The 23745-nt window shown below is 37.5% G+C and overlaps 1 protein-coding gene and 1 long non-coding RNA gene across 2 annotated transcripts; both read right to left on the bottom strand.

The window, feature by feature from the left end:
* Positions 1–805: 805 nt before the first annotated feature.
* On the bottom strand, positions 806–4697 carry LOC307126244 (uncharacterized protein). Its single transcript, XM_079816694.1, has 3 exons — positions 4510–4697; positions 3412–3492; positions 806–3160 (listed from the first exon to the last, which is right to left on the bottom strand). Coding segments are annotated over exons 2-3 (1536 nt in total). The 5' UTR covers positions 3413–3492; positions 4510–4697; the 3' UTR covers positions 806–1625.
* A 3306-nt stretch (positions 4698–8003) lies between these two features.
* LOC307126406 lies at positions 8004–11267 on the bottom strand. The gene is made up of 7 exons (XR_013816484.1): positions 10775–11267; positions 10111–10184; positions 9835–9882; positions 9668–9751; positions 9312–9517; positions 8985–9144; positions 8004–8886 (listed from the first exon to the last, which is right to left on the bottom strand). It is a non-coding gene; the product is annotated as an uncharacterized lncRNA (long non-coding RNA).
* Positions 11268–23745: the final 12478 nt, after the last annotated feature.

Here is a 23745-nt window from a genome sequence, read left to right as displayed (position 1 = left end):
ATGATGGAGAGTGATATGAGTTAGGGTAAGATGAGGGTAAGATGAGGGAAGATGCCCCCTTAAGAACAATGTGCATTTACTTTTAATCTGTAACATATTTAGATATTAGTTTAACATGTGCAGAATAATGATGCATTAGCCGCTGTGTTATTATAGCAGATATACAGAAACATTTGCTAATTAAGTTGTTATAGTACAAACTGTAAAATTATTTAAAGAGATGATCTAACCCCACTACTGCTAAAGGTCTACAGAATGTAAACGACATTTGATTTAATTCTTATTAATATTTATATACATTTTTAAAGTGTAATTATTGTAAAATACTAAATTATTCTATTTAAAATGTGGTTTTGGCAATTTAGTTGATAATAATTCAATAACCAATGACAGATAAAGCAGAACTTCAGTAAAAGTGATTAAAGTAAAATTATTTTATGACATATACAGGCATATGAATATGTACATATTTTAACTGTCCATATTTTAATTGAAGATATGTCATGCATCTCTTGTCTTTAATAATGTGTGTTTGTTTATTAACTTTATATTAGTTAAGCTTATTGTGTTTGCTGTATTGAATTTGGAATCAAGAATTGTAAACTTTCACTCATGGGTAAAAAACAACAAAAACAAAAGATTTTTTATTTACTTCTTTTCTTTTTCTTTTTCTTTTTTTTGTGGCAGTGTTAAAAATGTTAAAAGTCACCTGGAAATGTTTTCAGTCAGATTAATGATAATGATAATTAATCAGGACAATGACTGTAGAATAATAAGGAAAGACGAAGTATAACCATGAGAAGTTACCTCACAATCAAATTTATTGTAAAGATTTACAATAAAAATGTTAAAAATACAGACCAAATCAAAACACTAAGCAATACATATCACTTTGAAAAAGAGAAGGATTTTTCTTTTATTTCAAAAGCCCAGAAAACACCAAATAACAGAGCAAATTATTCAAATGCTGGAAAACATTCATTAATGGAGCACATTCAGAAACATTATTGATAATAAAAGTTGTGGCATGTGACATAAATTCTGGTAAAGTTTCATTCGTGTTTCAAATCAGTGCATAAACAGGTTTCTTTTCCATTTTTATCTGTTCAAAATTAGTCAACTGCACTGGCAAAGTCATCTCTTAGGAACAACCATAGGAAAATCATGAGGGAGGAGACGTAGTGAGGATGAAAAATAACCCTTTGACTCAACTTATAACGAAGATACAAAATTACTGCATGCCTGACACAAACCCACACCCTCAGATAACACAAACAATATCACACTCCATTATATACTCCCTTATCCCATTTTCTTAGATTACTTTCAGATTCAGATTGTGTATAATATTGTGTTACTATAAAATGATTAATTAAATCAGTTATCTAGGTCAGGCATCTGCAACTGCTGAAGGAGTTGTGGTGTCTGTGCTACTTATGCTAACACGCGTGTGCTTTTGCTAGCTAACAGTTAACCACAAGAGGGAGAGTTAATTTATTTGTTTTTCATTTTAAAGGCTTTACTCAATACATGAGTAAAGCCATTAGCCATTCCTATAGCAGATATTAATATAATCATTTTAATTGAATAGTTATTAGTGGACCTAATTCAATTAATTGATGCACTCAGTTGTAATGAGCTCTCCTAACTCGTTGGGTGTTGAAGTGCAGAATAACCCCAGCTAAACCAGTAGCAGTGATTTTTCCATCAGTGACACCACCCTCAACACCTCCAGCAACAGCAGCTCCACCAGCAGCTGCACCACCAACAACCGTTCCAGCAAGAACAGCTTTACCAACAGCCACTCCACCCTCAACAGCTCCAGCAACGCTTCTACTAACAGCTCCATCAACAGCAGCTCCTCCAGCAACTCCACCAGCAATGGCTCCACAAACAGCAGCTCCACCAACTGCTCCACTAAGAGCTGCACCAACAGCGGCTCCGCCAACCGCAGCTCCTCCAACAACAGCTCCACCAACAGCTCCAGCAAGAGCTCCTTTAACAGTTCTACTTGAAGCTCCACCAACAGCCGCTCCACCAACAGCTCCAACACCAACTCCAACACTAACAGCTTTAGCAACAGCAGTTCCAACGCTTGCAGCAGCAGCTCCACTGACTACTGCACCAACAGCAGCTCCACCAACAGCTCCAACAACAGCTCCAACAACAGCTCCATTTACAGTTCCACTTCCAGCTCCACCAGCTAAAGCTCCAACTACACCTCCACCAATAGCACCACCAGCAACAGCTCCATAAACTACAGCTCCTCCAACTGCACCACCAACTACAAAACCAGCCGCAATTGCTGCCATATAAATATGATGCTTATACATGGATAAAAACAGCTGAAATTCTCGTTGATCTTCTATCTTTGCTCTGATTCTCTGCTCTGTCTCCCTTCTCTCTCTCTCAATATCCTCTTGTCTTTGATTCTCCTCTCTGTGTTTCTGCTCTTCTTCCTCTCTCTGTCTCCTCTCTTCTTCCGCTCGTCTGAATCTCTGAGCATCTTCGTACATCTGATTACTGTAGTGTCCTCCTCCATTCTGCTCTATCATTGAGTCAATCTTCTGCAGTAGATCATTCACCTGCTCTCTTTTATTCTGAGCTTTATTGTTGAAGACGTGAAATCTGCCTCCACACTGCTGAACTAGATCTCTAAATCTACAGTTCTCCTTAATGAGTTTCTCTACTGTCTGTCCTTCTAGCTGATCTCCATGAGTGAAGAGAATGATGGAGTATTTTAACACTTCCTGACCAAACAACATCTCAATGATCTGAGGAATCTGCTGCTCCTGCTCAGTGAATCTCATATTCACAGGAATCACAATGAGGAAAGCGTGCGGTCCAGGACTGGATATATAAACACTTTTCGCTATCTCTGTCATTAACTCCTCAAGGTTCATCTGTGTGTCAAAGAATCCAGGAGTATCAACTACAGACACAGATCTGCCTGAAACAGTGGCGTGAGCATCTGAACATTCACGGGTTACTGAACTCATACTCATCACAGAGTTAAACTCTTTCTGTCCCAGGATTGTGTTTCCAGCTGCACTCTTCCCAACTCCACTTTTACCCAGAAGAACAATCCGTCTGGATGAGAGACTGGAGACAGGAGTGTCCTGTTTGTTGATGGGAACACATTGCTGTGGATTATTTGGCACTGTATAAAAGAAATCAGATCAAACAATCACATATTTTACAACATATACTTTACTGTTTTACCTTATACCTTATATACAACATCTAACATATAAACACCAATTCTGTTCCCAGATAAAGGAGACAAAAATCACTCCAAATATACATGTCACATTTTAGGACGTTTTTTTTGTCATAAAGTCTTTAAGGTTTTCACTTTACCAGGGGTAACCAGAGGAAACACGGGTTATACTGTCCAAAGCTCTTACTCACTGATTCCTGCAGCACGTGTGTCAGAAGCAAAACTTATCCCAGGAACGAAGGCTTGTTTAAACACAACATTTATCACATTTCCTGTATAAATAAAAAAATTAACATAGTGTAAGAGGAAAAATGTAATTGACAAAAAGTGAAAAATTTGTAAAATTATAGTTTCCCCAAAAAATATTAATTAGACATTATTTTGTCACAGAAAACCATAAACTGATTATCTGCAAACACTGTGTCATGTATGTCACTCACAAAATGGTACCCTTTATATGATGGGTTAGTTCACCCAAATTCTGTCATTAAATCCTTACCCTCATGTCATTCCAAAACCATAAGACCTTTGTTGATCTTTAGAACACAAATTAAGATATTTTTGATGAAATCTGAGAGATTCTGTCCCTCTATTGACAGCTACACAACGGACACTTTCAAGCCCCAAAAAGATAATGAAGACATATGGTCAAATCAAATGAATCAAATCTCGATATGGACTAGTGTCTCTGTGAATATTAAAGCTCAAAAAGACTGCTTTTGAAATAATTCTGAAGTCTGCATGTTCTGCCCATCTCTGAGTGTAAATGCATGGCAAGCCGTTTTGACTTCATTCCGAGGATATGAATTCTTGAAATCAACAATTAAATTTTCACTAGTTAAAATATTCTGAATTTGAATGGCAGCCTATGGTTACATTTCACTGCAGTGATAGTGTTATAGTGTTTTGATTGAAGTGATAGCCTAAACCAAGTCAAAGAGAATTAAGTTTATAATCTCAAAACAATTATGAATTAATTTCGATCTTTAAACAGCCAAAATTATGTGATAAAGTATGTTACTAAGAATCTAACTGTCTACTTTTTTTTTAATTTGGTAAAAAAGGAATTAATGTAAATTAATCAAAGGATGACCGTGATTAACAGTTTTAACAATGGTGTTTTAAATGGCATAGGCCTATTAGTAAGTATTAATCTAATTGCTCAACATAATTTTTACTAAGTAATGGTAATTCCACTTCTTAACAATAACTCAATTAATTTCTTAATTTTCTTAAATAACTTAATTATAGGATCATATATGGAAAATAGCAGAAGGAGTGAAGCTTACCTGAAGAGTACTTCGAAATTCAAGTGAAATAGTTGAAGCCTTGAGCTACAGACTTGACAAAGACGTTTTTAGTTGTGAATGTTAGTTGTGATAATGTGTTATGCTTTTGTATTTATGTGGTGTAGTTGTATGTAATCTGCCTGTTATCCTAGCCTGATGTTGTCTTATACTCAGATTCTAGTCAGAATATGTGTCTGATGCTGTTCCATTGATTATAAGGCGTGTTTCAACCAAACCAGGAAAGAATCGCCTCTGCACTCAATTGGACAGACCTACAACCAATCAGAGCAACGGAGCGACGCATAGTTGTCAACAGAACTCAACTGCAGCACTGGAAGAGGTAGAAGAGGAAGATGAGTGTAAACGATCTTTGCTGGTGTTGTATAACGAATTTAAAGATACACAAAGTACTTACCAACACCATCATCATTTTTGAGAGAAATAGTAAAGGTGAACGCATATACGAAAAAAAAAAAATCCATCAAGCAAAGCTGGCATCATGCAATTTTATATTGTTTATTTAAAGAATTAAAAGAGCAGTTTCATATCTTTGTTCATCTGGTCGAGATTAATATGGGCTTTAGAAAGTTGCTACACTGCAGGACATAATCAGTGTTGGTGCAATGCATTACTAACGAATTAATTATTAGTGTAATTTCAAAGTAAAGTAAGGCATTACTCTTAATTTATTTGTAATTTACAGTTACTTCTGATGTGATTCAATAGACTACAACAACAATTCTAAAACTATAGTGGATTTAACATCAGATATTTACATCTTGTGTTGAACTGCAATGTAACCTCCTTTTAAATATTTTGGCCAGTTATATCAAGAATAATTTTTTGCAATTTTATATTATTTATTTGAAAGCAGTTTCATATATTTGTTCATCTCGAGATTGATATGGGATTTAGAAAGTTGCTAATTGGCAATAAGTAGCCTAATGGAATAGTTTTTAGAAAGAGAATAATTGGTAAAGTAATCTCATTACACGGATGTAATTTGAAGCTAGTAATTCATTAAATAATAGGCTATTTGAAAATAAAAATAGACTTTTTAAATATGAAACTAAAACTAGTATTAATGAGTGGGTTGAATTCAACTGTTTCGATCAAAGTACTAATTTATTTCACTTAGCAAAGGACTGTATTTATGAATGGGTATCTTAAATAAATAATTTTTCATCTGCTTTGTTCAAATACCCTGATTATTGGAGGAATAAATCAGTGTTGCTCGGAGACGCAGCGGTTCTGCTGCTTGTTCTGGTTTATTATATAGAGCTTCATACAGAATGTGTCTATGGAAGTTACTCAGCAACTTATTTTTTTCTGTTGTCACGGTGCAGATGTTTTATATAGACTTGTGTAATAAAAAGCTTGTGTAATAACCCATGTATATCATAGATTTATGTTACATGTATATCATAGATTAGATTTATGTTACATGGTTAAATAAAGTGAATTATTTAATTTATACACAATTTAGAGATATTATATTCCCTTAATAAAAGTTGATAAGATATGTAAAAATGATTAAGAATATATATATATATATATATGCGAATTCATTCTAGATCAAAGCTCAGTGATCGACCAATGAGAGCTCTTCATTCGCTGCATGCGTGTCAACGAGCCTGGCGATGACAAGACTAGACGAGCGGAGATTTGATCGTCCTGATCCATTTTATAAATCTTAGATTGAAAATATTTGAGAAAGTTGGAGATTTAGTTAAAGGGTTAGTTCACCCAAAAGTGAAAATAATGTCATTTATTACTCACCCTCATTCCGTTCCACACCCGTAACACCTCCGTTCATTTTCAGAACACAAATGAAGTCCGAACCGTTCAGTGAGGCAACAAAGAAATGTAGCCTACACTCTAGATTAATTAATGTACTAAAAACATATTTAAACCAGTTCATGTGAGTAGGCTACAGTGGTTCAATATTAATATTAGCCTATGCGGCAAGAATATTTTTCGTGCGCCAAAAAACAAAACAAACGAAATAACAATTTAGGAGGAGAGAGAGAGGGGACATCAGATGACTTTAGACAGAGGCAGAAGAGAGGCAGAGGAACGTTGGAAGAGGTTAGCTTAACATAAAGCTGAGATATTTCTGTGTGGTTGTGGGTTTTGCTGTAGTGACAGGAGGTGTGTTGGTGTGGAGTAAACACTCTTCTCATGGACGGATGTTCATGAGGGGTTTTTTTTCTTTACAGGAGGATCAGTATCAACTGCAGGAGTTCTCACTGAGATTCTCTGGAGATTGATGTGCACCCGTGGGGGATGTGGGTGTTTTAACACCCACACTTTTCCCGGTGAGAGGGTTCAACACCCACACTTTTTCCGCAGTTTTGCACAAACGCTTTCGGAATGCCACAATTCTCATTATAATATTAAACCGTTCGGTACGGCATTCACGGGTCAATTCGCGCGTGTGAATTGCGGTTTTTTTTGTTTTTTTGCTGTGTGCATAGTCTACGTGCTGATTTGAGCAAATATCCAATCACTATACACAGTGACATGCTTGCAATGCTGGTGTCAGAGAGTTATACTCACAGAACACTAGGCCTATAGTTATTCACAATTATATATTCACGAAAGTTCATTATTTGCATGCGTTTTAAAGCCTTGCTGGTTATTCGCGTGCTTATGCACCATTTTAACGTGCAGAGCGCGCGCACTAAACTTGATTACTGGACTAAGTAGTCTTACTGCGCTAATACTATCAAATACACACAAGGTTAACATAAACACAGTCGATAATATGTAAAGTGAAAGTAAATTCGCGTGTGTCTGTATATTAGATGCACGTCTTACATTGACAGCAGCGCCTTTAGAGAACGCGCTGTCCTTAAAGAGACAGTTCACCTCTAAAATTATGTCATTATTCACTCACTCTAATGTTGTTCCAAACCTGTATTCATTTCTTCTGTTGAACACAGACAGTTGAATACCAGACAGTTGATGGTAGCCATTGACTTCATATTATTTCCTACTATGGGGATGTTAATGTTAATGTTAATGTTGCCTCTGGCTTGGCGTGCTCAGTTGGGGACACTACATTTTTCAACTAAACATTGAAATAAATCTAATTAATAAACTAAATTAACCATTTAAACTAAATTACTGATCGAATTATTGATCTAATGCCCAAACTGTCACTGTCCCAGATAACAATGAGTCGGCGGACCACCGGCGGTGATCCGGCGGCTGTAGAAGCGTCAGAATTGCGTAATCGCAAACACGTTTGACGGCGCACCGCCGGCGGCAGCCGCTTTTTAAAAGCGGCAGCCGGCTTCCTACCGCCGCCGGCCCGCAGGCAAACCGCCGTTCCGCCGCCTTTATACCAGAAGGCGGCCCGGCGGAGGCAAACGCTTTTTTCGAACGATCTGCCTCCGCTTATTGTGTAATAAATAATATATATATTTATTTATTATTCATATATTTGTAACATGCAGTTTATGATGGATAATAATTGAACAAACCAGATAAATTCCCATTTGGCATTTTTATTCCACATTTCAAAGTACATTAACTGTCAATGATACAAGATAATATAAATTAAATATAACAGACAATAAATAAGCTTAAATAGGCCTATAAATAACAAAAAACATTTTTACTAAAGAACCTGCATGTTTCCAATTAAATTTTGGTTTAAAAAAAAAAAAAAAACAGCCTTACAAGCAAATTATAACACTTACAATATTTGTTAATAACAAATCGGTCAGCTCTGGGATGAAAAGAATTACCATTAAATATTATATCAAATAATGAGGATATTTGGTACCAAAGAATGTGCAGGATACCAAATAAATCGAGGTATAACATCACATTTAACAAGCCATTTCTAACAATAGCATAAATGGTAATAATTTAGAGTAAAGCTCTGGAGAAGAATAGAACAGTAGTAGAACAGAACATTATAACAAGCCTGACTATGGGTTCTCCGGTTTTCCCCGACCTCCAGAATGAGGCAGCGCAAATTGGCTTATCTTCAGTGATTTCTTGTGCGCCTATATAAAGGACAAACAACCTCGCCATCCCATATCTATCCAAGGAGCTGCCTTCAAGGCAGGGTCACAGGGAATAAAAAAAAAGTAATTTCCACAGTGAACAGTGTGGATTGGGTGAGTGTAGCCTGAAACTTCTGGCTTCTTTAGGGGTCTTGATGTTACTGACTGCAGGATAAAGAAAGGGTTCCAGGTGTCAGTAGTCAGCCTAGGTGTAAGAGGTCGGCTGTGGGTCCCTCTCAGCTGTGCGGCGTCTTTTTCCACCTTCACGATCAGATGCTCCTTTCAAGGTAACGCATAGCGCTAACCTGGACCGCCTCATCAGTGGCATCCTGGGTTGCCGGGTTCTTCCGGATGGCTCCTGTAGAAAATACAGATCTGTCATTCCATGTGAATGTCATAAGGCCACACACATCTACTTAAATATATAACAAATTTATATATTTATATATATATTACTTTGAACAATGGTCTTCAGGAACATGTCTCTAAAACATGCTTTATCCCCTACACCCGTCCAGGTTGTATTAATGGAAAGGTGATTAGAGAAGATACTCTAAAGCATTCGCCACACGGTTGTCTTTAGGTCCCTCCCACATTTGATTGCCAAAAACCGAAGCTGAAAATACAAAAAAGTGTTACAAATTACATATCTCTGAAGCTTCTCATACATAAATATAAAAATGTGACCGGCTGTGATTCAGACTGTAGAATATGCAGTGTACAATCTTAAATTTTACTTTTTAGATTACCCTACAGCATTATAAACAAAATCAGCACACTTACTGGAGCTCTTTATCCTGCCTCAAACTGTTGTCAAGCAACGCCAAATGGGTTGTCTAGGAGGAGTAACAGACCCCCTGGCAGGGATAACTCTCCAAAAGACACATTGGCACTGAAATGTTGCAGCATAGTGTCCATTTTGTTGTCCATGCTACGCACAACATCGCCAAACTCTCCAAGACGTCGCAGCATTAGGGTCTGATCTGCACCTACAGGGGTTCACAGAATAAAAGAATAAAGCAGTCAGTCCTGGTCCCTCAACTACTAAACTATGACATTTACAACTAGGTCTACTACATGTACAGGTGGCCCCAGTGGGAATTAAACCAACAACCACAGGTGTTGTTTGCAAGTTGTACCTGATTGCCCAGTACGAGCAAACGTCGTCAACATTGTCCCAACTTGCTTCACCTGCTCATGAAGTGAGCCGCTGTCATCCGAAGCTACAAAATGAAAGGCATTTGGTAATTTTGGACCTACATCACAGTCAAAAAAGTAAAATTTAAGAAAGAGTGCATGTTCTCACCTGCTCGTGCATTGCTTTCCCTCAGGGCTTGGTTCTCATTCTGGAAATCTACATAAAAAATATTTTATTTATAATATATATATATATATATATATATATATATATATATATATATATATATATATATATATATATAAAACAACAACTACAGGCACAATTTTCCATACTGATAAAGTTTCCAACATCTGCAATTTCCTGTTTGTCCATCTCAACTCCTTTCAATATTCTTCTCCTTATAGCCCAGTAACTAGACATTGTGACTAACAATTTATTTACCTTGAAAGCCGAAACGATTGTCCAACAATAGGTCTCTTGGATGAAGATAACCGATTGTGCTCTGGTCAAGGTATCTGCAAGAAAATGTGAACAAAACCGCATTGTTAACGTTAAATACAGAATATACAGTAGCTATGCTGTGGGGGGAAAAACTGGTCAGCCAAATGTGGAACAGTAAAATGTATTCATTCAGTGTAGTGAATCAAGTAAACTGCATTGTCCTCAAACATAATAAGTACAGCAGTTCAGAGAAATAACTCATAAATGACCTTAAATGCTAGAAGAACAGTAGCAACACAGCACATGTTAGCTAACACTTGCTAAAACTGACCTAGCAGCATGCTTGTTCGGACTAACAAAATAATTTAAATAACCTATATACATCATTCTGTTTTGTTAGAAAACACCAAAAGTTAAACTTAAGTCTTTCTAGATGTAAAGCTTTGGCTAACAACTTACCTACAGTAGCTAGATACATTTTAACATGTAGCACATGCTTGAACTCAGTGTGTAAAAAAGGCGAAACAGCACGTGTTAGCTAACACTGTGTATTGTGCACTATATCAGCGTGCGTGTCTGAACAAACTAATTAAAACAACCTACCGGTATATACATCAAAAATGAACATAATATTGTGTGACACAAAAAGGAAACATGTACTTACTTAAACGCTCGTAGTCGAGGATATTTTCTGATCTCCTCTCTTCAAATACTAAAACCATGTGATGAGCGGCCGCTGATGGTAAATCTGTATGTTTTACCGGTTTGTCTTCCGTCTTTTTTAGGTATACTGCCCCTCTCGGCCGGTGGAGGTACTTCTCTGTTTTTTTTTTATTTTATTTTTATTTAAATTAGTACATGTATAGACAAGTACAATACAAAAAGTACAATGAGAGAAAAATAAAAATAATAAAGCATTGTGGTACAGTTCCGAATATGTAGAACAAAGAATAACAACAAATGTAACACTGTATATAAAATAAATAATAAAAATAAGAATTCTGAGATAGAAAATACTTTATAATATTAAGGCAGTCACATGAAATTGAAAAGCTTTCAGGTTTCTGTTTTTGTAAGCTTTTTGTTTTGCGACCTCATGTTTGAGAGGGTTTCAAATATTGTAAAAATCAGCTTTATAAGAGGTAATATTAGAGGGCTTCTTTTGAGTTATTCTTGTCTTATGAATGTAGAATTTTTCCTAAATAATTAATAATATATTTTTGTTTTTCAGAAAAATATGGGTTTTGAAAACAAAGTAAAATGTCATGAAGTTAGTTCTAATTTTTTGTCATGTCTATTTTAAAGTCAGTCCAAAAAGAAATAGAAAAAAGGGCAATACAAAAATAAGTGTTATCCTAAAATGAACTTTCAAACTTTCTTAACCCTCCTATTATGCTAAAAAAAAAAAAAAGTATTACATCCATTATGGGTCAAATTGACCAACACTGTTTAAACACACTCGACATGCAAATAATCAAGTGAAAATTTAAATGTAATTTCCTAAACCTAACCTTATCATGGAATCAAGAGTCAAGAATCTGTTATAAACCCTAATGGCTTTGGAGCAAAAAAAACTAATATTTGATATAATTCACATATAGGCTATTATGATTTTATAATCGCTTCAAATGTGAGAACTAGTTAAAATGCTGTCAGTTCCACTCTATTTCCCAACAAGCCAAACATAGCCAACGTGGCTGGTCGAATTTGAGAGTAGAAATCCTTGTATTTCACAGCGGCTTGCCGCCAGCCGGCCGCGGTCCATTAGGCGGAGGCAACCGCCAGAGAAAATGAAGCCGGCGGCCCGCCGGCTAGTCGGCCGCGGCATCTCGCAAGAAATGGGAGTGACGTATTCGGCGGCAAACGTTTCATCACCGCCAGCGGGACGCACCTATAGCCGACAGCTTAGGGCCGGCGGCAAAAAGAAGCCGTGCCGATATTTTTTGCTATCTGGGGTATGATAATCAGAGATGGGACCAAGTCACACATGTGCAAGTCTCAAGTAAGTCTCAAGTCTGAACCTTCAAGTCTCAAGCAAGTCCCAAGTATTTTTTTCTTGGGCAAGTCAAGTCAAGTCAAGTCACAGGCTATGTCAAGTCAAGTCAAGTCAAGTCCTGTAGTAGGTCAAGTCAAGTCCAAGTCAAGTCAGCTTATTATTGTAATTTTACCTGCAGAATCTGATCTTAATAAAGTGAAAAGACAAGATATAAGTAACTGTCAGTAAATTACAATAATTTGGATTTGCATTGTAAATACTCATGTTCAGTAAAATACATCATGGAATCAAACTAAATTGTAATTTCATAAAAATATTTATTTTTCACTTCTGCCAACAGTGTTTTAAATTTAAATGTAAAATGTTTTCAATTTTCAACATTAAGTCCATAAAACAAATAACAGCAAGGGTCTCCAACCTTTTTTCATTTGAGAGCTACTTTTTAAAAATGAAAGTCACAGAGCTACTCATGTTATATAATACTTAAAACTCTTAAATAATGCATCATAATTCTCATATTAACAACTATCCGAACTGTTTTACACCTGAAAGAGTGTAGTAGTAGTTCCAGTAGTCGGTACCAATACCATAAAAATTTGACGGTACTCTGTACCAATTTTGGTACCACAGCAAATTATTTTATTTAACTATTATTTAAAAATCAATGTTTATTATTTATGATGATAATCATAAGTAAATAATACATAAACATGTAAAGGCTGTATGCTGTTTAAAAGTAAACATTGTTTATAAATGAAAGATCAAGTGAAAAATAAGCAACCATTAATAATTATATAATTAGTATTATTTATTTCATAATTATTATTATTAGTAGAGATGTATTATTATTACATAGAGACGTAGCTAAATTTACTGTAGGCTACAATCTGTAGTCAATTTCTTCATGTTAAACCGAACTTTTATTTTGACGGGTTGCTGTGAATTGAATACCTTTGAGTGTCTGTGTTCATGATATGACAGTGGGTGCATGTCTCAATCAGCTCCCTAGTTCAGTCCCATTGACTTGTGTCCTGATCAGTGCCCTGACTACTGAACCAGGAGCTGAATGAGACGCACCCAGTTTTCTCAAATGAAACGGTAAATTCTCATGAAGTGACGGTTTATGCGTTCGTGTCGGCAGAGACTACAAGAGCGAGTGCGCGCGCGCGGCGCCCGTCATCCACACAGACACAGAACATGCAGGAGCATTTTGCATTTTAATATTTACAGACACTAGTATATATTCGGCTTCAGTCTGGAGCACTGCGTTTAAATAAACACGAAAGCGACTGAACGCAGCTGCTACGGTGAGCTATTTTTAGAACAGACCCGCGGTCAACTCATGTGGTCCTTGCGGGCGACCTGGTGCCAGCGGGCACCATGTTGGTGACCCCTGGGCTAGTGGCTACTTTAGCTATTATTACATTAGCTAACTACCAACTAACCAGATAACATTAACAAATTGACAAGCACTTACTGGGCAGAATGGCTCTTCAAATGACGGACGAAATTGGAGGTTGTCGTCTGGCTGTCTGTGATTTTTATGTTGCATGTCTTGCAACGCTGTTCGTCTTTTGCCATCTTGCGAATAATTGTTGAAGCCGAAAGCGATGACCCTCGGTACCCCTCCGGCTGACATGTTGATGTGATATCTGATCTAAGTGGGCGTGGTGTGCGTATGAGAGGGCATGACTGATGATAGTGTCGTGATCCAGTCATGACAACGCTATTCTCAGCCTGCGCTCCAGCTGGGGCAACTTTATTTAAAAAAAATAATTTATATATTTTATATTCAAACTGAAAACATGATGTGATTAACACTCAAGTCATTCAAGTCATCGTGTCTCAAGTCAAGTCAAGTCCCGAGTCTTTAACTTCCAAGTCCGAGTCAAGTCTCAAGTATTTCATTTTTTGTCAAGTCAAGTCACAAGTCATAAAAATAGCGACTCGAGTCGACTCGAGTCCAAGTCACCAAGTCACAAGTCCCCATGTCTGATGATAATTGAAATGAACTGATGACATCAGCGTTTTCTCCAGAATGGCTATACAGCTGAATAAAATTATGCTGCATTATTTTCCTGTTTAACACTGTAAAGCTGCTTTGAAACAATCTGCAATGTTAAAAGCGCTATATAAATAAAGTTGACTTGACTTAATAAAACTACAAAAGACATAGAAAATCGCTCTGTTCTTGACTGAAAAACATTAATACAGTAGCTTTAATAAGAATCAATGTATATTTTATAGTGAAGTCTATGTAGTGTTTTATTTTTACATTTATTCATTAAATTTCATACTTAAATGCTGCTGTACAGCTTTGAGCTGCCAGTGTAAATCTTTATGTATATTTATTATATATTATACTATTCACTAGGAATGTGTACACGTTTTTTTAAAGTAAAGTTTTAAGTTTAAGTAAGGTTTTTCAAGTCTTTTAATTAAAATAAAAAAAATTAGCATTTTTTTTCTCCTTAAAGGGTAACTAAACCCCTGCTCAGAGCTTAACTCCACCCACTGGCAATTTTTTTAAAATGCTGGAAAAGTGGGCAGAGCCCAGCGGAGACAGAGGGGACGAACCGAGGGCGGGGCTGAGCGGAGGGCGTGCACCTGAGACCCGCAGTGACGGATTGATTGACAGCTGTCAGACTCGCGAGTCACAAAGATGGAGAATGACTGGAGTGACGCCAGCTTTGCAACAGAGCGGTCATTTCTCCTACCTTCACCTGAAGTGGAGGAGGGTGGATTGTCTGTAACAGACACAAACCCGGAGCCTTATCAATGCGAGCCGCTGCTCAAACTGCGTTAACTCCCGATGCCGACGATTCTAGTGAAGCAGCCGCGCAAGAGAACCGACCTAATCTATCTGCGTCCGCGGCAAACACTTGCGTGTCAGGGTTTGAAAGCGCGTCTCATGTATGAAAAGTATCTGTACACATGACGGGCGGCAATAATATCGCAAGAAAAGCCTGACGTGTACTGACAACTGCATTATTTAACCGCATTTTCTTCAATACAATGTTAAAGCAAGTGTCAAGTGAGTTTCATTCATAATGTTTACTTCATGTAATATGACAGTTCATACTGGAGTAAAGCCGTTCTCATCGTGTGATTGGGGGAAACATTTCTGAGGGCGTGGTGAGCTCGTGCTAGGGGCGCGGATAGTGAGCCGTTTGAAGTGCCATCCTACGTCACGATGTACCACAACGTCCAATAGGAAAATTCAACTGCAGTAGCCACCGTTCAACCTTAAGAGGGCAGCACTTTGGCGGTTTTACACCATATTTTATAGAATTAAAACACTTTATACTCAAATGTCAAAACATTTACTCGAATCAATGAACAGCATTAATAAAGCCCCATTATTACAGATCATTAACTAAAAAAAGTTGGTTTAGGGTTTAGTTACCCTTTAACCTCTTTCTGTCCCCGTCACCTAAGAATAGAATAGCAAAAAACTGATGTGACTAGCCATCAGAACCCAACCGAACACCGTGGTTAAAAAAAAACGAGGTATGTATAATATATATATATTATATTTTGTATGTTATACCTTTTGTACCCTTCTGTCATTGTATTCAGCGTTTTTATTGTTAACAAACAAACCACATCCATCCCCCACACTTTTGAAAAGCTTGCTACGCCTCTGGTGGAAGAATCAGTTTGTCTGTTCATTTTCTCATGAGCGTCCCAGCGCTGTTAGGCTGCGTTCACACTGCAGGCTGAAACGACCCAATTCCGATTTTTTTGCCCTTATGCGACCTGTATCTGATCTTTTCATGACAGTCTGAACGACACAGATCCGATCTTTTCAAATGCGACCCAGGCCACTTGGGTATGTGGTCCAAATCCGATACATATCCGATCTTTTGAAATGCGTCTTCAGTCTGAACTGCCAGGTCACATGTATCCGACCCGCACGTCGTTGATACGCGACAAACGTCATCATTGTACGTTGAATGCACAAGAAATAGTTGCTAACCGCCAATAAAAGAAGAAGTACGCACCTGTTGCTAGCCAATACACTCCAACTCCAACGCGTTTCTGCACTGTTATGGGCCGGCGCAGACGTGTCTCTTCCCGTGACAAAGTTAGTTGAAGGCGCTCGCAAACATAATTGAAGGTGGATCTGGTCATTCTGAAGTTACTGACGAATTGGGTATCAGTAAAGCCACTCACATCAGTCTCCCACCACTCCTGGCTGCGACTCCACACACACACGTTTCTCTGTACCGACGTTGCTACCACTGCTCCACAAAACGCCATGGCCAAAAACCTTGCTCTTCTCCTCTTTTTTAATTTTCTTCTTAACATGAGAAGGTTGTAATGGTGCTGGCTCCGTTGCGAAAATAACTTTAATAAAGCTAAACGAACTCCAATGCTGACACCCATATTTGGCTACTTCCGTAAACAACAAGTGACGTCGTTGACCGTTGAGTACTCTTCTGCGCATGCGGGTCACTTCTGGGTCATTTCACGTTCACACAGGAGATCACAAAAGGTCGCATTTAATTGGAAATGTGAACGGCCTTGCAAAAAAATCGCATTTTTAAAAAAAATCGGAATTGAGCATTAAGCCCTGCAGTGTGAACGCAGCCTTAGACAGTTACAGCTGAAGACAGCAGGGCTGCGTTCAGCCCCGACAAAACGTTGCAAAACGTTTTTTAAACGGAAACGGTGCTGCGTTGAACACCCTGTTCTGTTGACGCAAGAGTTGTAACTATGGCAGCCGAGAAGGCCATTCTTTGTGTTCTTTTTGAGGAATTTTCGTCAGAGTCTGATAAAATCGATATGTGTGTAATACTGCAAAATACACGCAATCACTTCCCTTGCCATCCAGAATAAATGACAACACCCCAATCACATTTATTTAACTTTTTAATCTCCTGGTAATCAATTCTAATTTAAATCATTTTATTTCTAGTTCTTACTTTTTTAATAGCTTGTATTTTCTTTCTCACTGCATATCAAGCAATTACCATATATTAAATTTGGTATATAAATAAACTTGCCTTGCAATGAAGCTAAATATATAAATAAATACATCATCATGTTGATTATATATATGTATATATATATAAACTCTTACGACAATCATGTCTTCTAATATCTTCAATTGTTGTGTATACTGAGCTGCAGCGGACAAATTTGTAAACATCTTCACTTGGACCCATTGTGTGAGCTGTCTCTTTAAAACCGCGTGGTTTATATACATGTTGCTGCTGATTGGACTGACATATTTGACACACCCACCAAACGAGAAAAAACGCATCTCAAACCTGTTGCACACCGGTGCGCACCGTTTCCAGGAAACATGACGTTCAACCGGAAACCGTAGCAAAACGTTGCGCACCGGTTTGAGCGTTGAACGTGCCCCTGGTGTTGTGTGTGCTTTATCAGCTGGAGCTGTGATTGGTCACTTTCTAGGAGGAGATGTGTTTCCTGTTACAGTGTTAGCACGACTAGCTGGAGCTGCTGGAGCTTTGACAGTAATACAGTGAAGCTGATGAGGCTTTACAGATCATGATAAAATATTCCAGACATATTATTTGTGAACATCATTTTCAACTTCTCAGGTCATCACAAAATAAAATGTACAAAATTAAATGTAATCATCCATATTTTAAAGAATGTGCATTACACTTTAATATGTTGTGATATTTTGTTTGTTCTTGGTTTCTTTGAGCTACGGGATAAAATTATCCTTTAATAGTACATCATCATGTCTTTCTTCTGATTTAATTTTTAACTCTAAGATTGTAAAAGATGTGACATGTCTATGTTTAAAACATATTGTTGTGAAAAGGGGATGATGACATGGTGAAGTTTAGTTCTGGAATATGAAACGTCTCCTTTATAATGATGTATGTCTTAAACATGAATAAAAACGATCTAATCTGCACACATGACTTAGTGTCCTTTAGAAGTTATCTCATATTTAAACATTTAGGTTTTAGAAGTTTATATTCACTATTAGGCAGAAGAGATTTTAAGGCCACAACACAAAATATAACACAAATTATTATTCATTTGTTAAATCCACTTTCAATTATGAACCACACTGATTTTTTTCATTCATCCAATTAAACAAAAATGAAACATCTATATTTTATAACTTGAACCAATGAAAAATAAATAACTTGCCAAAAACAATATTTTCTGTGTCTATGGAAACTATTTTATTAAAACAGGAACAAAGTATATTTTTCTTGTTGAAAATTTTTTTATTCTATTTTTGATCTAAACAAAAGTATAGATTTAATCAAAACAAAAATTTACTTTATATCTGTCAGACGTCTACAGAAGCTTTATTGAGAATTAACAGAGGTTTTTTTATTGAGTTTAGTTTGTAGTCGCTGTGATCAGTGTTTGCTTTAGTTGGGCTCTTGACTTTATAACATTAGTTTTTCTCTGGCTGCTGTAACTGTGTGTGTTTAAAACACATTTGTTATGGGACAAAAGCCCCGAGAAAATATGTTCACATGTTGATGGTTGTGTATTGATGATGACCTGATTCATTGATCTCACTCAGAGTCTAATCTCTGATTGTGTGATGTATTATATGTTTTGCATTATTCATTATTGTAGAACTGTGACTTTACAGCAGGAGATCCAGTTAAACAACATAAGTAAAGTCAGGGAAATTCAGATTGTATGTGAGATGAAAAGTTTTAAAACTTCACCATATTATACAAAAGTATTTTTGAACATTTCCTGACATTTTCTTTTGTGCCACAAAAATTTAAATTAAAATGACTAGTTCTTAAGACAGTCTTGACAAAATGGCTTTGTTAATACAACTGGCCCCTGCACAAAAAGCAAATGGTTTGTGAGTTGAAATATTATATACAACTGTGTGTTAGGGTTCGGCACGTTTAATATATGGCCTTAAATATGCATAACATAATTCAAACATAACTAGAACCATTTAATTGTTGCTAGGGCATTCAGAGTGGTTGCTACGTTATTGTTTTTTGGATTAAGACAGAAGGTGTGGTTTTCTTTGCAAACTTTGCACATCAATGTTATGCAAAAAAATAATTACATGACCTTATAATTATATAAGCTATATGCTATTAGGCCTTTCAAAATATGCTTCCTTTGACATAATCATAAAAACACACTCTAAAAAGAAATGTGTTTAAAATGACACATTGTAGATTTTAACACATGTAGTGTGTGTTTGTGCTCAGAGACAAGGCCCAAGTAAGACACTGATTAGCTGGTTCAGTTGTGTTTATTTGGGGTTGGAGCTAAACTCTGCAGGACTGTAAGATCATGTACGCACTGTGTCTTTAAAAACAAATTATACTGTAAAATAATTGCAACATGCTAATCTCATTCTGGAGAACCACAATAATAATTTTTTTTAAAAAAGTCATCGCTCAGATATTTAACTCCTGTTGAGCTTATCAAAAGTACATGATCTGATCATACTTTTCTCATGGCTAGTTTTGCTGCTTCAAATGTGCAGAATTACGGCGATGCATTGCTGCCACATACACATGCTGGTCACTTTTCATAATCAACATATGAAATTAAAAATAATGTTATAGGGTAATATTTAAATATAGCCTAACTATGAAACTATATAGGCTACGTTTTCTCTGTCCGACGAAAAATATTTTTTTTTCCTTTATGACAGCGGACACCCATACAGATAAATTCAAGACATAATTATAAAGGGTCTACTTTTATTTACACTCACAATAACAACAAAGGCAGTGGATTCTGGGAACAGATTATTTTGCATGCACTCCAAACGCTGTCTTCATTAAAAAATATATTTAGTTTATTAAATGCAAAGTTTTTAATTTCAAAAGCATTTCTAAATTCAGTTCATATTTCCAACAAATGAAATTCCGAGCCAAAATAACGAAATGGTAAAAAAAGCAAACTCAAACATTACGCCCTTCTCTTGTGGTGACTACAACCCGACAGGAGAATGGAAATTAACTAAATGTTTTAAATAAATATACACATAGCCTAATAATAATAATAATAATAAACACATACACAACTTATAATAAATCAACTCAAATATTCTACAACACTTATCTATCTAGCTAGACAAGCTACAATACCATAAATGACGGAGTAGGCTATTTTAAGTTGTTACACTATAGGCCTAAGGGGAAATTCCAAACGTCACAGTCTAATCATCATCAAACTAAAATTGCAGTCAACCAAATAGAAAAAGTCATTTTGGCTCAGTTTTTAATGTCTGTTGTGTACAATCGTGACTAGTGCTCTACAGTGCAATCAATGGTGTTATTCCAAACAGGTTTTTGCTCATGTGAATGCTGTTTTATGACACATACAAAGCATTGTTACCATAATAAATAGTTTAGCATCCAAGAGCGAATATAGAAACATTTGCAGAATGAGAGAGGAGCAACTCTTGTTTCAGTTTCGCTTTAAATAGGCTAGCCTAAATTTTGTTTAGGCTTTAAAATAAATATTGTTTGAAGGCTAATGAATGGCACTATAATTTATCTTTGTTTTACATTTATAGTTTTCATTCTTGTTATGAATTTCGTTACAGGGTTTGTTGTGGAAGCAGCCTAAAATACATGTTGATAAAGTTTGTAAAAATTTCGTTTTTACCAGTATTTATTTTATAAATGCGACACACCGGTACTCAGGTACGACTCAGTGTGACAAAGGCACATGCTAGCCAATCTAAATTCTCTAATATGGATAAAGGCATATTTTGTACACATCACTATAGAACACGTCCTTACTAGGAGAAAATATATGTTGTTTTAACGACATGACATCTTTATTACGAGTAAAGTTGTCGTTAAAATGACATATCTAGTTATTACGACATAATTGAGTGGAAAAATAATATGTATGTGGCAGCAATGCATCACCATACAAAGTAAAAACAGTTACAGCAAACAGAGAAAAACTGAAGTGAAAGGGTCAAGAGCTCAAATAAATGAACTACTAATCCTGAATCTGGAGACTTCAGAAGAAACATTCAATGAATCATCAACACCAAATCCTCAGTACGTTTACATGGACAACAATACTCTGATATTAATCTGCTTAAGACCATACTCTGATTAAGAAACTACCATGTAAACAGCGATTTCTACAACCCCAAATCAGAAAAAGTTGGGACAGTATGGAAAATGCAAAAAAAAAAAAGAAGTGATTTCTAAATTTACTTTGACTTGTATTTCATTGCAGACAATATGAACACAAAATATTTCATGTTTTGTCTGGTCAACTTCATGTCATTTGTAAATATGCATCCTTTCCTGTCATTCAGACCTGCAACATGTCACAGGTCGGGGGGGGTCAAACCAGTCTACACCCACCCCTAAAACCCAGGACCACCTCGAGGAGCGTGCCAGAGACCAGACAGACAAAGAATCAGAGTAAAACAAGTTTTATTTATTTAAAAGTTTTATATAAAAAGTCTCAATGGGGCCTCTGGGTCCACCCACCGATGCGGGGGCCGAACCACTGACCAGAGGAGGGGAGGGGAAGTCGGTCACCTGTCCGACACGCAGGTGAGTGTCCTGGTAAGTAGAACGGTGTAGGACAATTGAGCAAAACAGAGTCTTTAGTCGAAGGGGGCCTTCCTTTGGACGGACAGGCGAGTCTCCTGGTAAGTAGAACTTGTTAGAACATTTGGACCAAACAGAGTCTTTAGACGAAGGGGGCCTTCCTTTGGACGGACAGGCGAGTCTCCTGGTAAGTAGAACTTGTTAGAACATTTGGACCAAACAGAGTCTTTAGACGAAGGGGGCCTTCCTTTGGATGGACAGGTGAGTCTCCTGGTAAGTGGAACTTGTTAGAACAGAACAGATTTTAATCGGGAAGGGCCTTCCTTTGGACGGACAGGTGAGTCTCCTGGTAAGTAGAATTTGTTAGAACATCGAACAGAGCAGAGTCACTTTATCCATGCATGCACGTGTTTCTTCAGTACAAGCCAAAGGCTTACCACTAGGGTATACTTCTGCAGGGCAGGCAGGGGTAGGCTCACTAAGTGTCTCCCTTTCAGGCGGAAGAATGTTGGCTGACGCGTGTCCTGGTCAGCAGATGAGGAAAGTTCAATGAGTGTCTCACTCTATGCGGACATCACATGGAAGGCCATTGGCGGAGGAATGCTCTGTTAACAACAGGATAGATTATTCAACTGCACATATTTCCCCAAGGGTCAAGAGAACAGGCTTACGGCTGGGTGTGTTTCTATCCAACAGGCAGAGGTAGGTTCACTGGGTGGCTCACTTTAGGCGGACATCACATGGAAGGCCATTGGCGGAGGAATGCTCTGTTAACAACAGGATAGGTTATTCAACTGCACATATTTCCCCAGGGGACGAGAGAACAGGCTTACGGCTGGGGGTGTCTCTATCTAACAGGCAGAGGTAGGTTCACTGGGTGGCTCACTTTAGGCAGACATCACATGGAAGGCCATTGGCGGAGGAATGCTCTGTTAACAACAGGATAGGTTATTCAACTGCACATATTTCCCCAGGGGACAAGAGAACAGGCTTACGGCTGGGTGTGTTTCTATCCAACAGGCAGAGGTAGGTTCAATGGGTGGCTCACTTTCTTTCGTCTCGGGCAGTCATCACATAGATGAGCACTGATCGAGGGATTTCTCTACTGACAGACAGAATACGTTATACAATGCATATCTTCTTTCCACATTTGCATAAAGGGGGTATTCACATTCAACACCTGAAATCCTTCTTCAGTGACAACGGATAAGGATAGGAAAAATAGGGAGTGCAACGGCAGTCAATTTAATCCCCACACACTGCAACCTCACTTCAACGCAATACTGTGCAACACATCAATTCAGGCACTGCATATCCACTCTCACTCAGTGCAATAAGGCCAGCACTCACCCGTTGGTCAATCCCTCCACTGTCGTACTGAATCCGTTATCTTCAGATGCTGGGTGGGTTAAGATGCCTTTTTTACTGAAGCGTGGAGGACACTCCCTTAACACTCGATCACACTCAGAAGAAGAGGCAATAGTTCAATGATGACTTGGTTCAAACGCTCTCTCAGGTGACAATGACACTCGTGATCAGTACACTTCACAACTTCATATTCAGTTCAGTGCAGGTGCATACATTCAATGAAATCCGATACTCATACTACTTATCTCCGTTCTGATGTTAATGGCGTTTCTCCAGTCTGTACTCGACTCTGTAACTCCTTTCAAACGTATCCATACAAATGCCACTTCACCCTTTGTACAGCCGAGCCTTTGCGCACCCTCCAGAAACCTCCGTGAACCAACACACCCAATGAAGAAATGACTTCTCTCGGGGAAGGAAGAACGCTGAACTGTCTCTCTACTTCCTTTTTATACTCTCCTCTGTCATCTCTCACACCTGCTCATTATCCGCCATTAGCCACCATTTTGTAGGGGCACATGTCCAACCGGAACCGGCCTGGTGTTACACCAACAACGTTCCGGGGGGGAACAACTTCTGACGGGACTTAGTTCCGCCTCACTTCGTCACCTTGTGACACAACACACTTCAAAAAAAGTTGTGACAGGAGCAATTTAGGGCTAGTAATGAGGTAAAATGGTTAAATAATGATGTGATTTGAAACAGGTGATGTCAACAGGTGATTGTAATTATGATTTGGTACAAAAGCAGCAT

This window comes from Gobio gobio (assembly GCF_949357685.1).
Source record: "Gobio gobio genome assembly, chromosome: 1".
Classification (NCBI taxonomy): domain Eukaryota; kingdom Metazoa; phylum Chordata; class Actinopteri; order Cypriniformes; family Gobionidae; genus Gobio; species Gobio gobio.
This window is presented reverse-complemented; position numbering and strand designations above follow the sequence as displayed.